The 17,676-nt window shown below is 48.3% G+C and overlaps 1 protein-coding gene across 4 annotated transcripts in view; it reads right to left on the minus strand.

Annotated features, from left to right (window-relative positions):
- The window catches only part of PPP2R5D (protein phosphatase 2 regulatory subunit B'delta), a 57,752-nt gene that overhangs the window by 30,850 nt on the left and 9,226 nt on the right, over positions 1 to 17,676 (minus strand). For 3 of the 4 annotated variants that reach the window (XM_080998149.1, XM_080998147.1, XM_080998150.1), the window contains exon 3: positions 3,384 to 3,585. In XM_080998149.1, the coding sequence (XP_080854275.1) occupies positions 3,384 to 3,585 (202 nt within the window). The remainder of the gene's footprint in view (positions 1 to 3,383; positions 3,586 to 17,676) is intronic. The other variant, XM_080998148.1, reaches the window with a different exon arrangement.

Raw genomic sequence — 17,676 nt, forward strand, 5'->3', positions numbered from 1 at the left:
GTGCATGGAAACGCCGTTTACCTTCCCGCCGGAGCGATACCTATTTATCTACTTGCACTTTGACGTGCTTTCGAACTGCTAGGTTGGCAGGAGCTGGGACCAAGCAACGGGAGCTCACCCCGTCATGGGGATTCAAACCGCCAACCTTCTGATCGGCAAATCCTAGGCTATGTGGTTTAACCCACAGCGCCACCCACGTCCCCGCTGATAGCCTTACCCTCCATTAATTTGTCTAATTCTGCAGGAGCGGCTTCCACACCGTGCTGTGTGTGAAGAAGCACTTGGAGCACCTGACATCAAAATGGGATGGATTGCTATCCTTTCTCTTGCCTCTTTTCTCTTGCCTCTCTTTATGGTCCTTCTGCTCTGCGCATGCTCACTGAGAGAGACTGGAGTAAGTAAAATAATGAGCAGCAGCTCCAAGTTTTCAATGCACCTTTGCTATGAACTACTGGCGGACCTCAAGCAACCTGCTCTCTCTCTCTATCTCTCTCTCAACCCCAGCCTCTCCCAATCCTGTAATATGGTATTACGATGACAATGACCTACCTCGCAAGGCTGTTGTAACAACTACAGAGGTAACATACATGAAGTACTTTGGATATTTCTACACACACACACACTTTTTCCACTAACATAAGAAGTGTTCTGTTGGATCAGACCAAAGATTTATCTACCGTAATCTAAAATACTGTTTTCAACAGCAACCAGCCAAGGGGCCGTCTTTGCCATTCCACTCCCTGCGCCTTGAGCAGTCTTCCCTCCTTCCATATCCTTCAATTCCTTCCTCCAGAGCCTATTCCTGCACTTAACCAAGGAATCAAAGCTTTCTTTTATTACATTTGAGATGCAGCAGAGTATCTAATTCAGGTCTTTTAATTCCTCTAAATATTTTGGGTACACGAACTTGTGATCCTTCCATGAAGTGCAATCCCATGACACACCATTTGTAACGTAGCGCAATGTCCTGGAATGTAGTGAGAGAGATCTGCACAGTGTGGAGAGGCAAAAAAAAAAGCACCCCAAAGTGTTTGAAGCAAGAAGGACAGTAGAGAGGCAATGCTAAATTAAACCTGCCCAATTCACGCTGGAAGATGTCAAATTATGATGCTTTGGGGAAAGCCACCTTCCATAAATGGATTACTTCAGATTTCCTTAAAGCTTGGATTTGTTTTATTCTGCATTGATTTATTTGATGTTTTAATGTGTTGCAAGCTGCTTTAAAATATAAAGCAGTATAGGTATGAAACGAATAATCATCATCATCAACTTCACCAGGGGAAAATGGAACCCAGACATTCCATTGTAGCAACCATAACCTGGGTTTAAGGTGCCATTTGGCAATTAGATTATATACCTGGGTTTCCAACACTGTGTGAAGGCAACATAAATATGCCAGATACACCCAGGTTTGCCAATATCCAGTATCTGTGTCCTTCACGCTCTCCACTTTCTGACTTCTCAATATGCAAAGCTACTTCCTTTCCATGACTTGATTCCAAGTACGAGAGCTGGGCTTCACGCTGCTGAATCTGCAACGTGATGGCAGAATCTCCTGGCTCTTCCCCTCACCTGAAGGGAGAATAACTGCGGTGGTGTTCCTTAGCATTGTCATGCAGCGTGATGCTTTCCCCAGACTCAGGAGTTGCTTTCCTTTCAGCACTGCAGCTGCTTAAACCAGCATGACTCACAGCTGAATCAGTCCTGTTTCTACCTATAGAAACCTTCCTGGGTGTCACGCAGGCTAACTAGCCGCTGCCTGGTAGGCATTAGGTGATTTTGATTAACAGCAGAAAGGGTACGGGCTGTTCTGAAAGTCTCGGAACGTGGTGGACTCCCTTCTTTGGGTAAGTATTTCTACTGAATGGCTTTCTGCCCATATGGATGCCAAGCAGCAACAGAATCACACTACTGCTGTTGTAAGCATGTTCGCTGTGAAATATGGCAGCCTAACTTAAAAGAGTGTCTCTGTAGGACACCGTGGGTTGATGGAGGAATTAAAGTATGACTAGGTCTGTTAGCGACACGGGTGGCGCTGTGGTCTAAACTACTGAGCCTAGGGCTTGCCGATCGCAAGGTCGGTGGTTCGAATCCCCGCGACGGGGTAAGTTCCCATTGCTCGGTCCCAGCTCCTGCCAACCTAGCAGTTCGAAAGCACATCAAAGTGCAAGTAGATACTACTGCTCCGGCGGGAAGGTAAACGGTGTTTCCGTGCGCTGCTCTGGTTTCACCAGAAGTTGCTTAATCATGCTGGCCACAGGACCCGGAAAAACTGTCTGCGGACAAACGTTAGCTTCCTCGGCCAGTAAAGCAAGATGAGCACCGCAACCCCAGAGTCATTTGAGACTGGAATTAACTGTCAGGGGTCCTTTACCTTTACCTTTTTTTAGGTCTGTTGTGGATTCAAACCAAACTGTGTCAAAGCCATCCTTTTTTTCCTTTTGCTTTTTTAACCTCCCATAACCTTCAATCTTCCTGTTACCTTTTCAGCTAAAGATAAGGGCCAATTGTTCATCTTCCACCTGGATAATGTTAATCCTAGACCAGTTTACCAGCACTTACTTATCAGCCTCTGCCAAAAATATAACTAAGTCCTTGTAGGTACATTGGTGTTGTAATTATGGGCAAGAACACTTGCTGAGTAATGCACTGTTGCTTACAACCTGGACTCTCCTCTGCTGGAGGTTCTTAGCCAGAGACTGGGTGGCCCATTCCTGACAGGGGCGCTATAGCAGGATTCCTGGGACTAGATCAGAGTTCTTCAACCTTGGGCCCTTAAAATAACAAATAACAATAATTTATACCGCGCCCATCTGACTGGGTTTCCCCAGCCACTCTGGGTGGCTAGTGCAATGGATGAGCCTCACCCTAGGAAAACCTCCTTCATGATCAAGGTGTCTCCCCTGCCAGGTAAGTAAGTAAGTAAGATGCCATTGGGCTACAGCTCCCTCTTCTGCTGCCAGCTTAGCCAACAACATATGGGGACGCAAGGTTAAAAAAACGCTGGACCAGATGATTTCCTGAGGTCCCTTCCAACTCGGTGATTTCAAGGCGACTCAACTCCTTCTAGGGACATGGGTGGCGCTGTGGGTTCGAATCCCCGCGACGGGGTGAGCTCCCGTTGCTCGGTCCCTGCTCCTGCCAACCTAGCAGTTCGAAAGCACATCAAAGTTAAAGTAGATAAATAGGTACCACTCCAGTGGGAAGGTAAACAGTGTTTCACTGCTCTGCTTCACTTAGTCATACTGGCCACATGACCTGGAAGCTGTACGCCGGCTCCCTCGTCCAGTAAAGCCAGATGAGCGCCGCAACCCCAGAGTCGTCCGCGACCGGACCTAATGGTCAGGGGTCCCTTTACCTTTACCTTTACAACTCCTTCTCACCTTTAAGGGCAGGGAGCTTCTGGAGTTCCCGGTTTTTGCTTAAGTTGAAGCGGGAGGAGCTCTGCCGCCGCTCCTTCTTTACAATCTGGGGTCCCCCTGAATACTTGATCTTATTCAGCTGGGTTGGTGGGGGGGTGCTGTTGCTGGGTCGCTTATTCGAGGTCTGCTGCTGCTGCTGTTGCTGCTGCTGCTGCTGCTGGACCTGAAGAGAAAAGGAGGTACACAGACAATAAATGGTTAAGTGCTAACTTGAAATCAACGCTCCTGTAAGTAGTTAAGTGGTTTGCTGTAGATAAAAGAGTCGGTGCGCTGTGTTGGTTAGAGCGTCAGGTGCGATCTTGGGAGACCAGGGTTCGAGTCACCACTTGTCCATCAAGTCCGAAGGATGACCTCGGGACGGTCACTATCTCTCAGCCTAGTCTTCCTCGTAGGGTTGTCAAGAGAAAGAACGGGAACCGTGATAATTGTGTATGCCGCCTTGAGCGATTTGGGAGAATAGGTGGGGTAAGAAATGTAAAAATAAAAACAAAAAAAACAAAAAAACTATGCACCCAAGTTTATATTACTTCCGTGCTATAAGAAAGCTGCAAAGATAGTGCAGGATAGTGCACACCCCGGAAATGATCTCTTTCAGCTTCTGCCTTCTGGAAGAAGGTACAGGGTTATAAAGACTAGGACTAGCCGCCTGAGAAACAGTTTCTATCCAAATTTTGGTTTTAAACGCAGTGTAAGGAGTCTATGTGGGAGTATATTGTATTTTAAAAATGGGATATCAGAGATTTTAGGGGGCTAACCAGGTTGGGATAGCAGGCTTGTTGGTTTTGAATGTTTTATGTATATATTCTTTTTAAATTTCGTTGTTCTGTATGGGACAATGACAATAAAGATTATTGTATCGTATCTTGTATCTTGTGGTTTTTTTTAAAAAAGTGTATCCAATTAAGTTTTAGTTAATAGTAGGCCCATAGAAATTAACAAACCCAAATCACTTGTGTTCATTTGTTTCACTAGGTCTGCTTGGACTAAAAATTTTTGGATACAACTCTTGGTGCAATTTGTAAAGCAACAATTATATCCTACTGGAAGGACCTACTGTAAACACAGTATCTAAGAATCACTGTCAAATATTGTCACATTTGATTATCTCTCGTCAAATGATGTGGGTTATCCCTGTTACAGTTCATTCCGTTGTACGGTACGGTACCTGTAAGCTGCTACTTACGACTTATGATAAGCATTTAACACATTCGTATACCACCCTAGGTAACATTTTATCCCAGCATAGTTTTCAATGTAATTTTAAACAAAGCAATAAAACAAACCAGTTAAGAGCAATAAAACAAACAACATAATCAGCGCAACCCAAAAAATAAAACAGCTAGGGAAACAGCAATCAGAAGCTTCCAGCTTCTATTCAATGAAAACCATTAAAATGCTTGGGGGGGGATGTCTTAACTTGATGCCTAAACAGTAATAAAGTGGAATCCAGGCAACTCCCATCGGCCTCAGCCTGCATGGGCAATGGACAAAGATGCTGAGAGCTGGGGGGGGGGGGGACGGGACAGGTTCCCCATACCTGCCCTACAGAAACCTATGGGCAGTTCAAATGTAATGCCAAATCATGATCTCAATGAGCTGTGAGAAGCCATGTTACTCGTGTGCTTCCTCCCCACCCCCTTCACATGTGTCAATTCGCTCCCTCCAATCCTGCCTTGAGGAATCACAGTATCAGGGAATTGTAAAGTTGAAAGAGACCGCCCCAGGGGCATCTAGTCCAACCCCCTGCAATGCAGGAATCTCAACTAAAGCATCCATGACAGATGGCCCACCCAATCATATCCTTCAAACTCTATATCAAATTCCACGATTCTATCTCCTCTCAGTGGTTTTATAATACAGTCATACCTCATGTTACGTCTGCTTCATGTTACGTTCTTTCAGGTTACGTCACGCGGCGACCCGGAAGTACTGGAAAGGGTTACCGTATTTTTCGCACCATAGGACGCACCGGACAATAGGACGCACTTTGTTTTAGAGGGGGGAGAACAAGAAAAAAAATTTCTCCCCCTCTCTGCCCAGCGCCCCTTCAGCGAAGTGGCAGGAGGCGCTGCGCAGAGAGGGGGAGAACTTTCCCCCTCTTGTTTTCCCGCTCTAAAACAAGGTGCCGTTTAAGGTGCGTTCAGGCGGCTACCTTGGAAGCCTGGAGAGCGAGAGGGGGCGGTGTGCACTGACCCCTCTCGCTCTCCAGGCTTCAGGTTCATTTCGACCTGCTCTTTGGGGCTGGCGGGGGGAAGCCCACCACCAGCCCCAAAGAGCAGGTCAGGGAGCAGCGGAAAGGCGCAGCAGAGAGGCTCCTGCCATAGCCGCCCGTCACCTCTCCAGCCGGGAGAGCGCCCGCGGGGCTAAAGCAGCCCCCTGCGGCCCTCTCCTGGCTGGAGAGGTGACGGGCGGCTATTGAGGCTCTTGCCATAGCCGCCCGTCACCTCTCCAGCCGGGAGAGCGCGCGCGCGGGGCTAAAGCAGCCCCCCGCGACCCTCTCCCGGCTGGAGAGGTGACGGGCGGCTATGGCAGGAGCTTCTATAGCCGCCCGTCACCTCTCCAGCAGCCCCACACGCGCTCTCCCGGCTGGAGAGGTGACGGGCGGCTATGGCAGGAGCTTCTATAGCCGCCGGTCACCTCTCCAGCAGCCCCGCGCGCGCTCTCCCGGCTGGAGAGGTGACGGGCGGCTATGGCAAGAGCCTCAATAGCCGCCCGTCACCTCTCCAGCCGGGAGAGGGTCGCGGGGTGCCCGCGCGCGCTCTCCCGGCTGGAGAGGTGACGGGCGGCTATAGAAGCTCCTGCCATAGCCGCCCGTCACCTCTCCAGCCGGGAGAGCGCGCGCAGGGCTAAAGCAGCCCCCCGCGACCCTCTCCTGGCTGGAGAGGTGACGGGCGGCTATTGAGGCTCTTGCCATAGCCGCCCGTCACCTCTCCAGCCGGGAGAGCGCGCGCGGGGCTAAAGCAGCCCCCCGCGACCCTCTCCCGGCTGGAGAGGTGACGGGCGGCTATGGCAGGAGCTTCTATAGCCGCCCGTCACCTCTCCAGCAGCCCCACGCGCGCTCTCCCGGCTGGAGAGGTGACGGGCGGCTATGGCAGGAGCTTCTATAGCCGCCGGTCACCTCTCCAGCAGCCCCGCGCGCGCTCTCCCAGCTGGAGAGGTGACGGGCGGCTATGGCAAGAGCCTCAATAGCCGCCCGTCGCCTCTCCAGCCGGGAGAGGGTCGCGGGGTGCCCGCGCGCTCTCCCGGCTGGAGAGGTGACGGGCGGCTATTGAGGCTCTTGCCATCGCCGCCCGTCACCTCTCCAGCCGGGAGAGCGTGCGCGGGGCTAAAGCAGCCCCCCACGACCCTCTCCCGGCTGGAGAGGTGACGGGCGGCTATGGCAGGAGCTTCTATAGCCGCCCATCACCTCTCCAGCAGCCCTGCGACCCTCTCCCGGCTGGAGAGGTGACGGGCGGCTATGGCAAGAGCCTCAATAGCCGCCCGTCACCTCTCCAGCCGGGAGAGGGTCGCGGGGTGCCCGCGCGCGCTCTCCCGGCTGGAGAGGTGACGGGCGGCTATAGAAGCTCCTGCCATAGCCGCCCGTCACCTCTCCAGCCGGGAGAGCGCGCGCAGGGCTAAAGCAGCCCCCCGCGACCCTCTCCCGGCTGGAGAGGTGACGGGCGGCTATTGAGGCTCTTGCCATAGCCACCCGTCACCTCTCCAGCCGGGAGAGGGTCGCGGGGCTAAAGCAGCCCCCCACGACCATCTCCCGGCTGGAGAGGTGACGGGCGGCTATTGAGGCTCTTGCCATAGCCGCCCGTCACCTCTCCAGCCGGGAGAGGGTCGCGGGGCTATGGCGTCTTCGCTCCATAGGACGCACACACATTTTCCCTTCATTTTTGAAGGGAAAAAAGTGCGTCCTATAGAGCGAAAAATACGGTACTTCCGGGTTTCACCGCTCGCGCATGCGCAGAAGCACAAAATGACATCACGTGCATGCGCAGACGCAGCGAATCGCAACCCACATGTGCGCAGACGCGCTACTGCGGGTTGCGTTCTTTTCATGTTGCGAACGGGCCTCCGGAACGGATCCCGTTCGCAACCAGAGGTACCACTGTACTGCTCGAACAGAAAACGAAACCTGTGGCTCGCACTCATCCTGCAAATCAGGATACAGGCAGCGTTAAACCTAAAACACCTCTTGGAGGTGAACCTAAGGCTTGGGGTGTACCCTTCAGCCCCACAATGCTTACCCCAAAAAACTACCTCCTAGGAGAAAAGAAACCTGGAACGCATCATGCTAGCTTGACTTTCCTTTATTTCTTTTGAAGACTCCTAGGGCACACATACAAACAAAATGTAGGCTTTTTTCTTCTTCCTTCAAGACCTTTTAGAAACTGTTCCAGCCATTGATTACCTTGCCATTATTTCACGGTGAGGTCCGTAAGGCGTAGCTGTTAAAATGGAAAAGAAACCCTATACATTTTTAACACAGGGCCCTATTTTTCCATTTGCCTGGGCTCTCTCCTTTAAGAGGTTTCGTTGCCATTTACATTGATTTCTTTTTCTTTTACCATAACACATTCATTCATTAAATCAAGGGTGTACAACTCTCAGGTCTGGAGGGCCAACTATAGAGCTCCAGAACTCTCTCTGTGGCTTTCAGGACTCTGCCTAGGCTACATGCCTCTCCTCAGACCACACATCTTACCAGCCCTATGTCACCAGCCTCCATGAGTGCTTTTGCCTGCCTGTAAGCTGCTCTTGAACTGTGATAATGACTCTTGCTCACCTGAATGGAGAGACAGGTGTGCAGGTACCGAAAACTCTTGACTTTTGCATGGTTGAAATGTAGTCTACAGTGGTACCTCAGGTTAAGAACTTAATTCGTTCTGGAGGTCCGTTCTTAACCTGAAACTCATCTTAACCTGAGCTACCACTTTAGCTAATGGGGCCTCCCATTGCCACCGCATGATTTCTGTTCTCATCCTGAAGCAAAATTCTTAACCCGAGGTACTATTTCTGGGTTAGCAGAGTCTGTAACCTGAAGTGTCTGTAACCCGAGGTACCACTGTACTGTACAAAAGGTTAAGATTCACAGCTCTGGTCAATGTTAGAAACTCAAGTTATATAAGCCAATCACTGAATGGCACCTTAAAGCTAGGTTGAAGTCACCACAGCGAAATGTCTAGGCCAGGGTTAGAAACTGAGATAGAAAAGCTAGGAGCCAAATGGCTTCTGGTACCTGGGTTATGAGCGCCATTGTGGGGGACACAATACTTTATTTATTATTTTGATAAGCATGAACTAATATGCAAATCACATAAGTGACACATTGTTAATTTCACAATTTTAGAAGAAATTGTAAATACATGTTTAATTTGATGTTTACAATAGCAATATTGGTACCATACTTCAGTTTTCAAAACACTCTACTCTTTAATCCAAACTCTTCTTAATTGTTAAATTCTTTAACATATTGTCTCTCCTTAACATATACTTTGAGGCTTCAAAGCACATACATTGAGCGTCAGCCAGGCACAAAAAATTGCACCCACACTTTTTGAGCTGCTCACAAACAGAGAATCTTTAGGCACAAAATGCATCCGGCGCCCTGCTAATTTCGAACCCTGGTCTAGGCACCTTTTTTTGCAATTTAATTTATTATTGCTATTCATTTCTATACAACTTTATTTTTTAAAAAAAATAAATATCAAAGCTGTTTACAGCACATTAAAACACCAAATAAAATCCAGAATAAAACAAGTTCAAGCTTCAAGGAAAATATTTCAGATACTTCTCTAAGTGACATTTTGCTTTCCCCATATTTATTTACCTACTTAATTCATATAGCTGCCCCATAGCAGAGGGACTTTAGGAAACCAGAGTGGTATAGCGCTTAGAGCAGGCATCCCCAAACTCGGCCCTCCAGATGTTTTGGGACTACAATTCCCATCATCCCTGACCACTGGTCCTGTAAGTAGGGATGATGGGAGTTGTAATCCCAAAACATCTGGAGGGCTGCGTTTGGGGGTGCCTTGCTTAGAGTGTCAGACTAGGAGCTGGGAGATCGGGGCTCAAATCCCCAGGGAAGCTCACTGGGTGACCTTGGGCCAATCACAGCCTCTTGTCGTACCTCACAGGGTCGTTGTAACGTTTATCTGAGGAGGGGGAGGAGCCATGTACTCCTGAGGAAAAGGTGGGATATAAATGCAATAAATAAGCTCTTCTGCTTACTTTCTTAAGAAAACAGGAGGGGCCAGTCACATGGAGGTGTCAGTTGCGAACCTGGCATCCAGAGACCTCCATGTGGTCACAACTGGACCTGTGCCAGTCGCAAAACGCACCAGGGGAATTTCTAACACTGCCTCTGACCATGCCCATCACGGGCATATGACCCATGGGGATGCAAACTGAATTCCAAGACTGAAAAAGGTTCCCCAGCTCCACATTAAATGAAAAATGATTTAAAAAAAAAAAAATTAAAATGCAGGCAAGGCAGACACCCTCACAGAATCCCAAAAGAACAAGAGTCTTGCCTTCACTAAGGACTAGCTCACACATGCATGTTCACTGCTCCTTATCTACAGCAGCAAGCCGCCACTTAGTGCACATGTGAATGAGCCATCACAGATCAAATGCCTGCCTCCCCCCCCCCCCCCCGGCAGAACTGCCGTATCATCCAATGTCAATTCAGAACCACGGCACTTCCAAATGGAGACAGCTTGCTCATTCTGCTGAGAGCCACCAAGCTTCGGAGGCGGGGGACTAGTGCCATGCGTGACTCAGCCCTGGGTGTGTTTGAATTCATGCTTGCTGCTCGTTAATAAGTGCCCTGTTATCTTAAGAGGATAATTTCACATTTGCAGAGGGTGGGTCACCTCAACAGTATAATGAAGTGGATGAAGCAGCAGACCGGTCGCAGAAGAGTTTTGCGCAGAAAATGTCAAACCTTTCTCCGTTTGCACAGCCACCTGGCAGAACTCTGGACGCAAATCCGAAAGAAGACAAAATCTAGGCAAGGCTTTCCCCATCATACAAAACAGGCTGAAGTGGTGGGCTGGTGGACTGCGAATACTGCGTTGTGAATGCAGTAGCCAGACACCTGGGCTTGAGCTGATCATCTGGCCAAACTGCATGACACCAAACTGCAAAGTCTGGACTCTACGGTTCTTTGCATCTTACCGCAACCTCACACACAAAAACCCTGAAATGCAAAGTCCTTTGCTGCCTTTGCACCCGGTCTCCTTCCCACCCCCACCTTTTGGGCCTTCATCTGCTGTTCTTTTCGAAACCTGCTTTTATCTCCTTGAGCCGAACTCTCCTTGGGTTTACTCTCCCAAAGAGCTAATTAGGAGTCACTCCATGCTGATCCGCCCCAAAGCCAGTGAGAGGAAAGCAACAAAAGGATTGGTAAGCTAGTCACAGTGCAGGATTTCAACAGAGAGCTTCCCCTCAGCTTTGAAATCGCCTTCCTCCTGAGGTTCCAATGCCCAAGGCAGAGTAACATTGGGAAGAGGATTTAAGAAGTGAGCAAAGTATAGATTTGCAGCATAATAATGAATGGAGACGTTAACAATGAGGCTGGGAAGGAGGAGCTGGAGGGGAGGGAGAGTCCATCGTCCAGACATCAACGCAGTGGTGATAAAATCCAATGGATCAGAGCTGTTTGCTGAGGACAAGGCCCGGGCTGATCAAGTGCTGCAAGAAACAGATAGGCTCAAAGATACTGGTCAATCTTGACCATGATCAAGTTAACACGCTTTAGGAGAGCTTGCACCGCACGACCAAATGCGTTTCTGGAACAATGGTGATTCACTGTGCTCTGGAATGTAAAGTATTGTGGCAATATGCACCCTTTGGGAAGAAGGGAGCACTACGAATTGAATGAATGAATTTTATACGGCTATAGCTGCACACTTTATTATTTCGTGCAAGCAATGATGCAACTGCCTTTGTACTCAGCGAGATTTTAATTTTTAAAAGGCTACACGAAACTAGATGAGGAATGGCTGTGTGTGTGTGTGTGTGTGTACGCGCACACACACACACACACACACACAGCCCTCTCTCTCCAGAGCCCTGGCAAATGTGAAAGCAGGAGGAGATTAAACTGGAGCTGGTATAAACAAATATATCAAAGGGGAGGGGAGGATTCTGCAGGACACCTAGAAACAGGAGAGACAGGGAGAGAGAGAGAGGAAAAAATAACTCAAAGTGAAGCAGAACCCCATTCCTAAATGCTGCCCTCGTTTCGCCAACACAAGGCTGGCAGAACTTCCCCCTGGATTCACTCCAAGTTCGTTTCTCGCCTCCCAAATCCAACCCTTAGCAGGTTAATTCAAAACGTTTCAAAAATGGCATTTTAAAAAAAGGCTCAAAGAACAGGAAGCTCTCCTTACAGGTTTGTGTAGCCCCTCTTTCCCCTCAATGGGGGAGGAGGAAAAGCATTTTTAAGGTCTACGCGATGTGGGGAGGGGAGAGAGAAAGGCTGTGGATGGCAGCTATAGGAAATGGGGGAGGCATTCCCTGGACCAGGGGGGAAAAAAGAGTACTGTGGGAAGCAAACTGGACCAAACAATGCTCTCCAAAAGACATTTGGAAATGGATGGCCCTTTTTCTGCTGCCCAGCCCTCGCTCCCCACTTCTCTTACAAGGGCCATGGGGCGCCTTGCCAGCCCCCACCCCACCCCCGCTGCCTGCTGAATATTAACAGGATCTCACCACAGCCAGTTCATTATAAGTCTGAAGAGGCCCTGTGCCACTTCTCAGCGCATCCTTCCCCAGAATCTTGAATAGAGTATATTAAAAAGAGGGAGAGAGAGAGAAAGGTTCTATCAGCCTGTCAGTTGGGAGTGTTTTTTAAAGAAAAGACGAATACACGCGCAAACGAACCTCAACAAAACCTCCACAAATTATAATGACTAATATGAGCCCCCCTGGAAGATTTCTGGTTTAGAAGCACCTGGCGACAGCAGAATAAGCAGAAACAGCCTCTTATTGTTTTGCCCAGAGGAGATCAAAAGATTTAAAAGGCAACAAGCAGCCTTATTGGAAGTTCCTGCAACTGAATTGCTGTGCTTTCATCAGAAACGTGCTTGCACAGAGTTTGCTGGCTTAAAAAACAAGCACACTGTCCCACCCAATTTTTGAGGACAAGAAGAAATATAAGAGAGTCTCTCTCTCTCTCTGGACTTAAACTATATGTGATGCTTGCTGCTGCATATTTTTAAGCCACTAATAGCAGGCAACAAGGAGGGATGATTTTCATCAGGACCTTTCTTTCCCTGCTAAAATTTCCCATAAAAATCGCCTCCCACGGCTGCTACCATCAGCATGGAAGGAAACGTGGTTTTTTGGCACCAGTGGAACGTAAGAAGACTCCCCACTGGAAAAGACCAATGGACCAGCTCAGGCATCCCCAACCTTCAGCCCTCCAGATGTTCTGGACTACAATTCCCATCATCCCTGACCACTGGTCCTGTTAGCTAGGGATCATGGGAGCTGGAGGTCAAAACATCTGGAGGGCCACAGGTTGGGCTGCCTGGCCCAATGACCTGTTCTCTCAGAGGCCAACCAGATGGCTATGGGAAGTCCGAAAGCGGGACCTTAGCACAACAACACTCTCTCCCCACTTGCAATTCCCACAACTAGCATTCAAAGAAGCATTGCCTTCCAAAAGTGGGGACAGAACCTGGTCATGGGGGCTAGTAGCCATTGAGAAGCCCTGTCCTCCATGAATGGGAGCTTCCCTCTTGTGGTTAATAGCAGCCGGAGGGGGAGAAGGCGGCCAAGAAGAAAGGTTTAACCTCTTCCCACGCACTGTTGTTCTGATGAAAATGCCTGTCTCTGCCAAGCGGCTGCTTTTTTAAAATAAAGAGGGAGCAGCGAGTGCCGAATTTAGCATCACATCCAGTTTCGGCCTTCTGTTCCAACTCTGAAAATGACAAAGCAATAAACACTTGAAACTCAAAAAGAGCTCGAAATATCTCTTTTTAGGATTTCTTTCTCACGTTACAATTTAGCATCCCAAGGTAAGTAGTCGGAAGAAGATGGTTGGGGTTGGCGAAGGTATCCCTGCATCGCAGGGGGTTGGGCTAGATGGCCTTTGGGGTCCCTTCCAACTCTATGATTCTATGAAAAGTAGCTATAGTAGAATTGCAGGATGTGGGCTATTAGCAGCAGAAACTTAGGATCTCCTGCCCTTTTTGTCAGGGTCTTATAAGTGAACAGGTTTGCAGAATCCTTCATTCCTCTTTATGTGGTAAGGAGCTACTGTAACCGTTCCTCCTCCTGGCTAGTGGGATGGAAGAACCACAGCTTTTTAGAGCCAAGGTACAAAACCAGATGTCCCATGCAATGCATCTTTTGCTTGACATCTTAGATTGCAGAAGCGATCAAATACCTGAATGATTCCTGCTTCCATATAAAAACTAGCACACTTGTAAAAACTGCACTGTGGACAACTGCAAGGCTTGACCATTCAGTAAAGTTGGGTATCTCTTTGTTCTTCTGGCAAAGAGTACTCTCTCTCTTTTAATTTGCCTACATATTTATAATCCACACTTTTTTATATATGTAAAAAATAAAGACATTTGTTCAACACAGGAGAATAAAATCAGCATAAAAACATCAATAAATACTCATTGGCTTAAAAAAAAGAAAATTCATGTTAAGAACAGAAGAAATCTGGATAGAAGGGTGGTTCCTGCCAAACCTCTACTGGCAGTGAGTTCCACAGGACAGGGCCTGCCACACTTAAGGCTCAGTCCCTTTTCACACTTTACATTTAAACAAAGTCTCTCATTTCTGAGGTCCCAGCATTGCAAGACTTGGGTATCAGCACTGGCTCTTGAAACTGCCTTTGCCATGTTGATGTTTCCTCATTCAATGTTCTCTCTCACACCCCTCTCCCTTGGGTCTTCATCCACTGTTCATTTTTAGACCTGCTTTTAAAATGTGTGTGCGTTTGTGTGTTCTTGTTTCCACTATGCAAGATTCTCTTCAGTTGTGCTTGCCCTGAAAATGAATAGAGAGCTTTCCTAGTGCTGATCCACTCAAAAGCCACTAAAAGGAAACCAACAAAGGATCTGGGCAACATAGCATGTCTAGGCTAGAATCCATCTCCCTGACCTGCTAGCATCTTGAAAGCACAGGAGCTGCTCTGTTTCGTTTTACTGAAAGGCAGGGAGCATCCAAGCATTTAGAGCAATGCGGTCCAGCAACGGGCACCTCTGGGCTGTAGCTCAGCTAATGAGCATCTGCTCTGGATGAGCAAGGCTCCAGGTTTAATCCCTGGCATCTCCAGGTAAGGGCTGTGAGAGATTCCCAGAAAGATGCTGCCAGTCAGCTAGATGGACCAATGGTCTGACTTGGCATTGAGGCAGCGTCCTAAGCAGCCTTGGTTCCCTCTTCTTTGTCATTTCCAGGAATGACTCTTAAGTCTGCTCACTGTTCCTTCAACCTGCTCGTGCTCTTTCTGAAGCCGGAAGAACAAGCAGCTGCAATGCAATTACCCCTCCGTGTGCTCTGAGCAACAACTGTGCTTCAGACTAAGGGGCAGGTTTCATTTCCTCAAGCATCAGGGCCACACTGCAAGGCACCCACTGCTGCATGGGCGACTTTAAGAGGACTAGGCAAATTGACGGAGGGTAAGGCTATTAGAGATAGATGCCTGTGGAAATCACCTTGCCAACAAAGGTCCGTATAGTTAAACCCATGGTTTTCCCTGTAGTGATGTATGGAAGTGAGAGCTGGACCTTAAAGAAGGCTGATCACCAAAGAATTGATGCTTTTGAATTATGGTGCTGGAGGAGACTCTTGAGAGTCCCATGGACTGCAAGAAGATCAAACCTCTCCATTGTTAAGGAAATCAGCCCTGAGTACTCACTGGAAGGACAGATCGTGAAGCTGAGGCTCCAATACTTTGGCCTCCTCATGAGAAGAGAAGACTCCCTGGAAAAGACCCTGATGTTGGGAAAGATGGAGGGCACAAGGAGAAGGGGACGACAGAGGACGAGATGGTTGGACAGTGTTCTGGAAGCTACCAGCATGAGTTTGACCAAACTGCGGGAGGCAGTGGAAGACAGGAGTGCCTGGCGTGCTCCGGTCCATGGGGCCACGAAGAGTAGGATACAACTAAACAACTAAACAACGAGAAGGCAAATTGACGGAGGGTAAGGCTATTGGTGGCTAGAGACAGCATGTCCCTGTATACCAGCTGCTGGAAGGGAGAGCACTGTTGCACTTATATCCTGTATGTGGGATTTCCACAGGCATCTGACTGGGCACTCTGAGGATTGCATGCCCAGATAGGCCACTGACCTGGCCAGCAGGGCTCTTCTAATGTAGACTTCTGAGCAGCCCTTGACACTGGGGCCCGCCCCCCAAGTGTTTGAAATTCATTGCCATACGGAGAGGTAATTTTATTAGTGTTGCTGGAAAAAGAACTTTGCGGGTTTCTCTATCACCACCTCTGCTTCTCTCTTTGCAAACTGGAGCAGCTCATTTCTAATTGTTCCTTCCGGCATCTTTATTAGGGCTGCCAGTGCTCTGCCCTGAAGAGCTGGAGGGTAGGAAACTTCCCAAAATCACATTGGTGTCTAGCTGCGAGGAGCTCTCCAAGATGTCAGGCAAATATCCTTCGCACATCACCTGCTACATGAGCCTTTTTTTTTTTTTAAGCTGGGGATCCTAGGGATTGAACCCGAGGCCGTCTGGACTCAAAGCATGAGCTCTACCCGTAGAGCTATGGTCCATCCACAGTACATGTCAGAACAAACAGAGCTTGATATGATGTTGAGCTTGCAAGTGGGGAGAACTTCCTCTGCTAAAGTAAAGCTCCAAGAAGGGCAGTGGGTGTGATGCAATGCATCAGAAACACAGAACATGGTACTGGATTCAGGATTAACATGGTACTGCTTATTCTGCTCCCACAAAAACTCAGTATTCATAAAAAGGAGCGGGCAAGCTTCCTGTTCTTGTGGCTGGAAAGGCATGCTTGAAAGTGTGTGGTTAATGCCTCCTGAAATCTCAGCAGCCGGAGAATTGATAAACAAAGACTTCCTAAGCTTGGTTGGCTAGGTGGGGGGAGAAAAACAGGAGTCCAGTGCCTTCTGTTGGTTTTTGTCCATCCCCACTTCCTAACTAGAAAAACCAGGATAAATTAAGTAACACGGAAATGGGGAATAAATTAAACAAGGGAAATTATGCAAGTGTGCTCATTTTTGCCCTAGCATATGGACATTGCAGAACTGAACTTTTGTTGATGCAGAATTTCAATTTTATTTGTTTGAGCAAAGAGTAAACATGGTCCTGCCCTGCACACTGGAAGCAACTACAAGCTAAAGGCCGCTGCTGCAATAATTAGTTTCAATGAGAGAACGTATCAGCTTGCACACATGATGATTTTCACACCTCAAATACCTAAATTTATCCTTTGCATGGGGAGTAACTGAGAGACAAATTATTTTGGAGGAGAGAGCTGGAAACCTGCAATCAGTTTTGCCTAAGGAAGACATGCCCCGTCAGCCTATGTAAGCAATAAGTCTGTACTTGCAGGAGATAATGGGTGTGGCTTCCATTTGTACGACTAGTGTTGTACCTTTGGCAGCGGCAGATCTGACATAGGAGAGGAATTGCAAGGAACATCTTAATGCACATCAGGAATGGAGCAGGGCAGGATTGTTCAGTAGCAACACCAGTCCAGACCTCAGAGAGATTCTGGCAAACGAACCATACTAGGATGCTGGTTCAAAATCAGAAGGCATCAGATAAAGAACCAACTCATGACTAAATGTGCATTGAATGAGTTTGGTTACGCACTGGTGCCACAGCTGCCATTGAAAGGAGTTGCAGATTTACGTCTACAAGGCTGGCTTTGAATTGCATGTAGGGCACAGGCCCTTTTCTCTACTTTAAGCGGGCTTTGCTTAGGTCAATAGTTTCAGAGGGCTGCTGTTTCCGCTCTGCTCTGCGACCAGAATTCCATCAAGAAGGCATCAAAAAACAATGCAGACTTAAAATGTGCCCTGCTCTCTATGGGAGCGAGACAACGGGAGTTCTTGGTTTGTGTCCAGATCTCTGCACATTAAAAGCCTGCACACAGACATTATATTTCAGCATCTGATTGCTCTGGTAACTGCCGGGTTCACCTCTATGTAGATGCACACCCATTAGAAGCAACTAAAGATCATTCTTTGCTAGGGTGTGACTGTTGCCCAGCTCCAACATAGCAGGCAGGAATAGAGGACAGCTTCTGAGCTTCTCCGGCCCA

This window comes from Podarcis pityusensis (genome assembly GCF_964106645.2).
Source record: "Podarcis pityusensis genome assembly, chromosome: 3".
NCBI lineage: Eukaryota > Metazoa > Chordata > Lepidosauria > Squamata > Lacertidae > Podarcis > Podarcis pityusensis.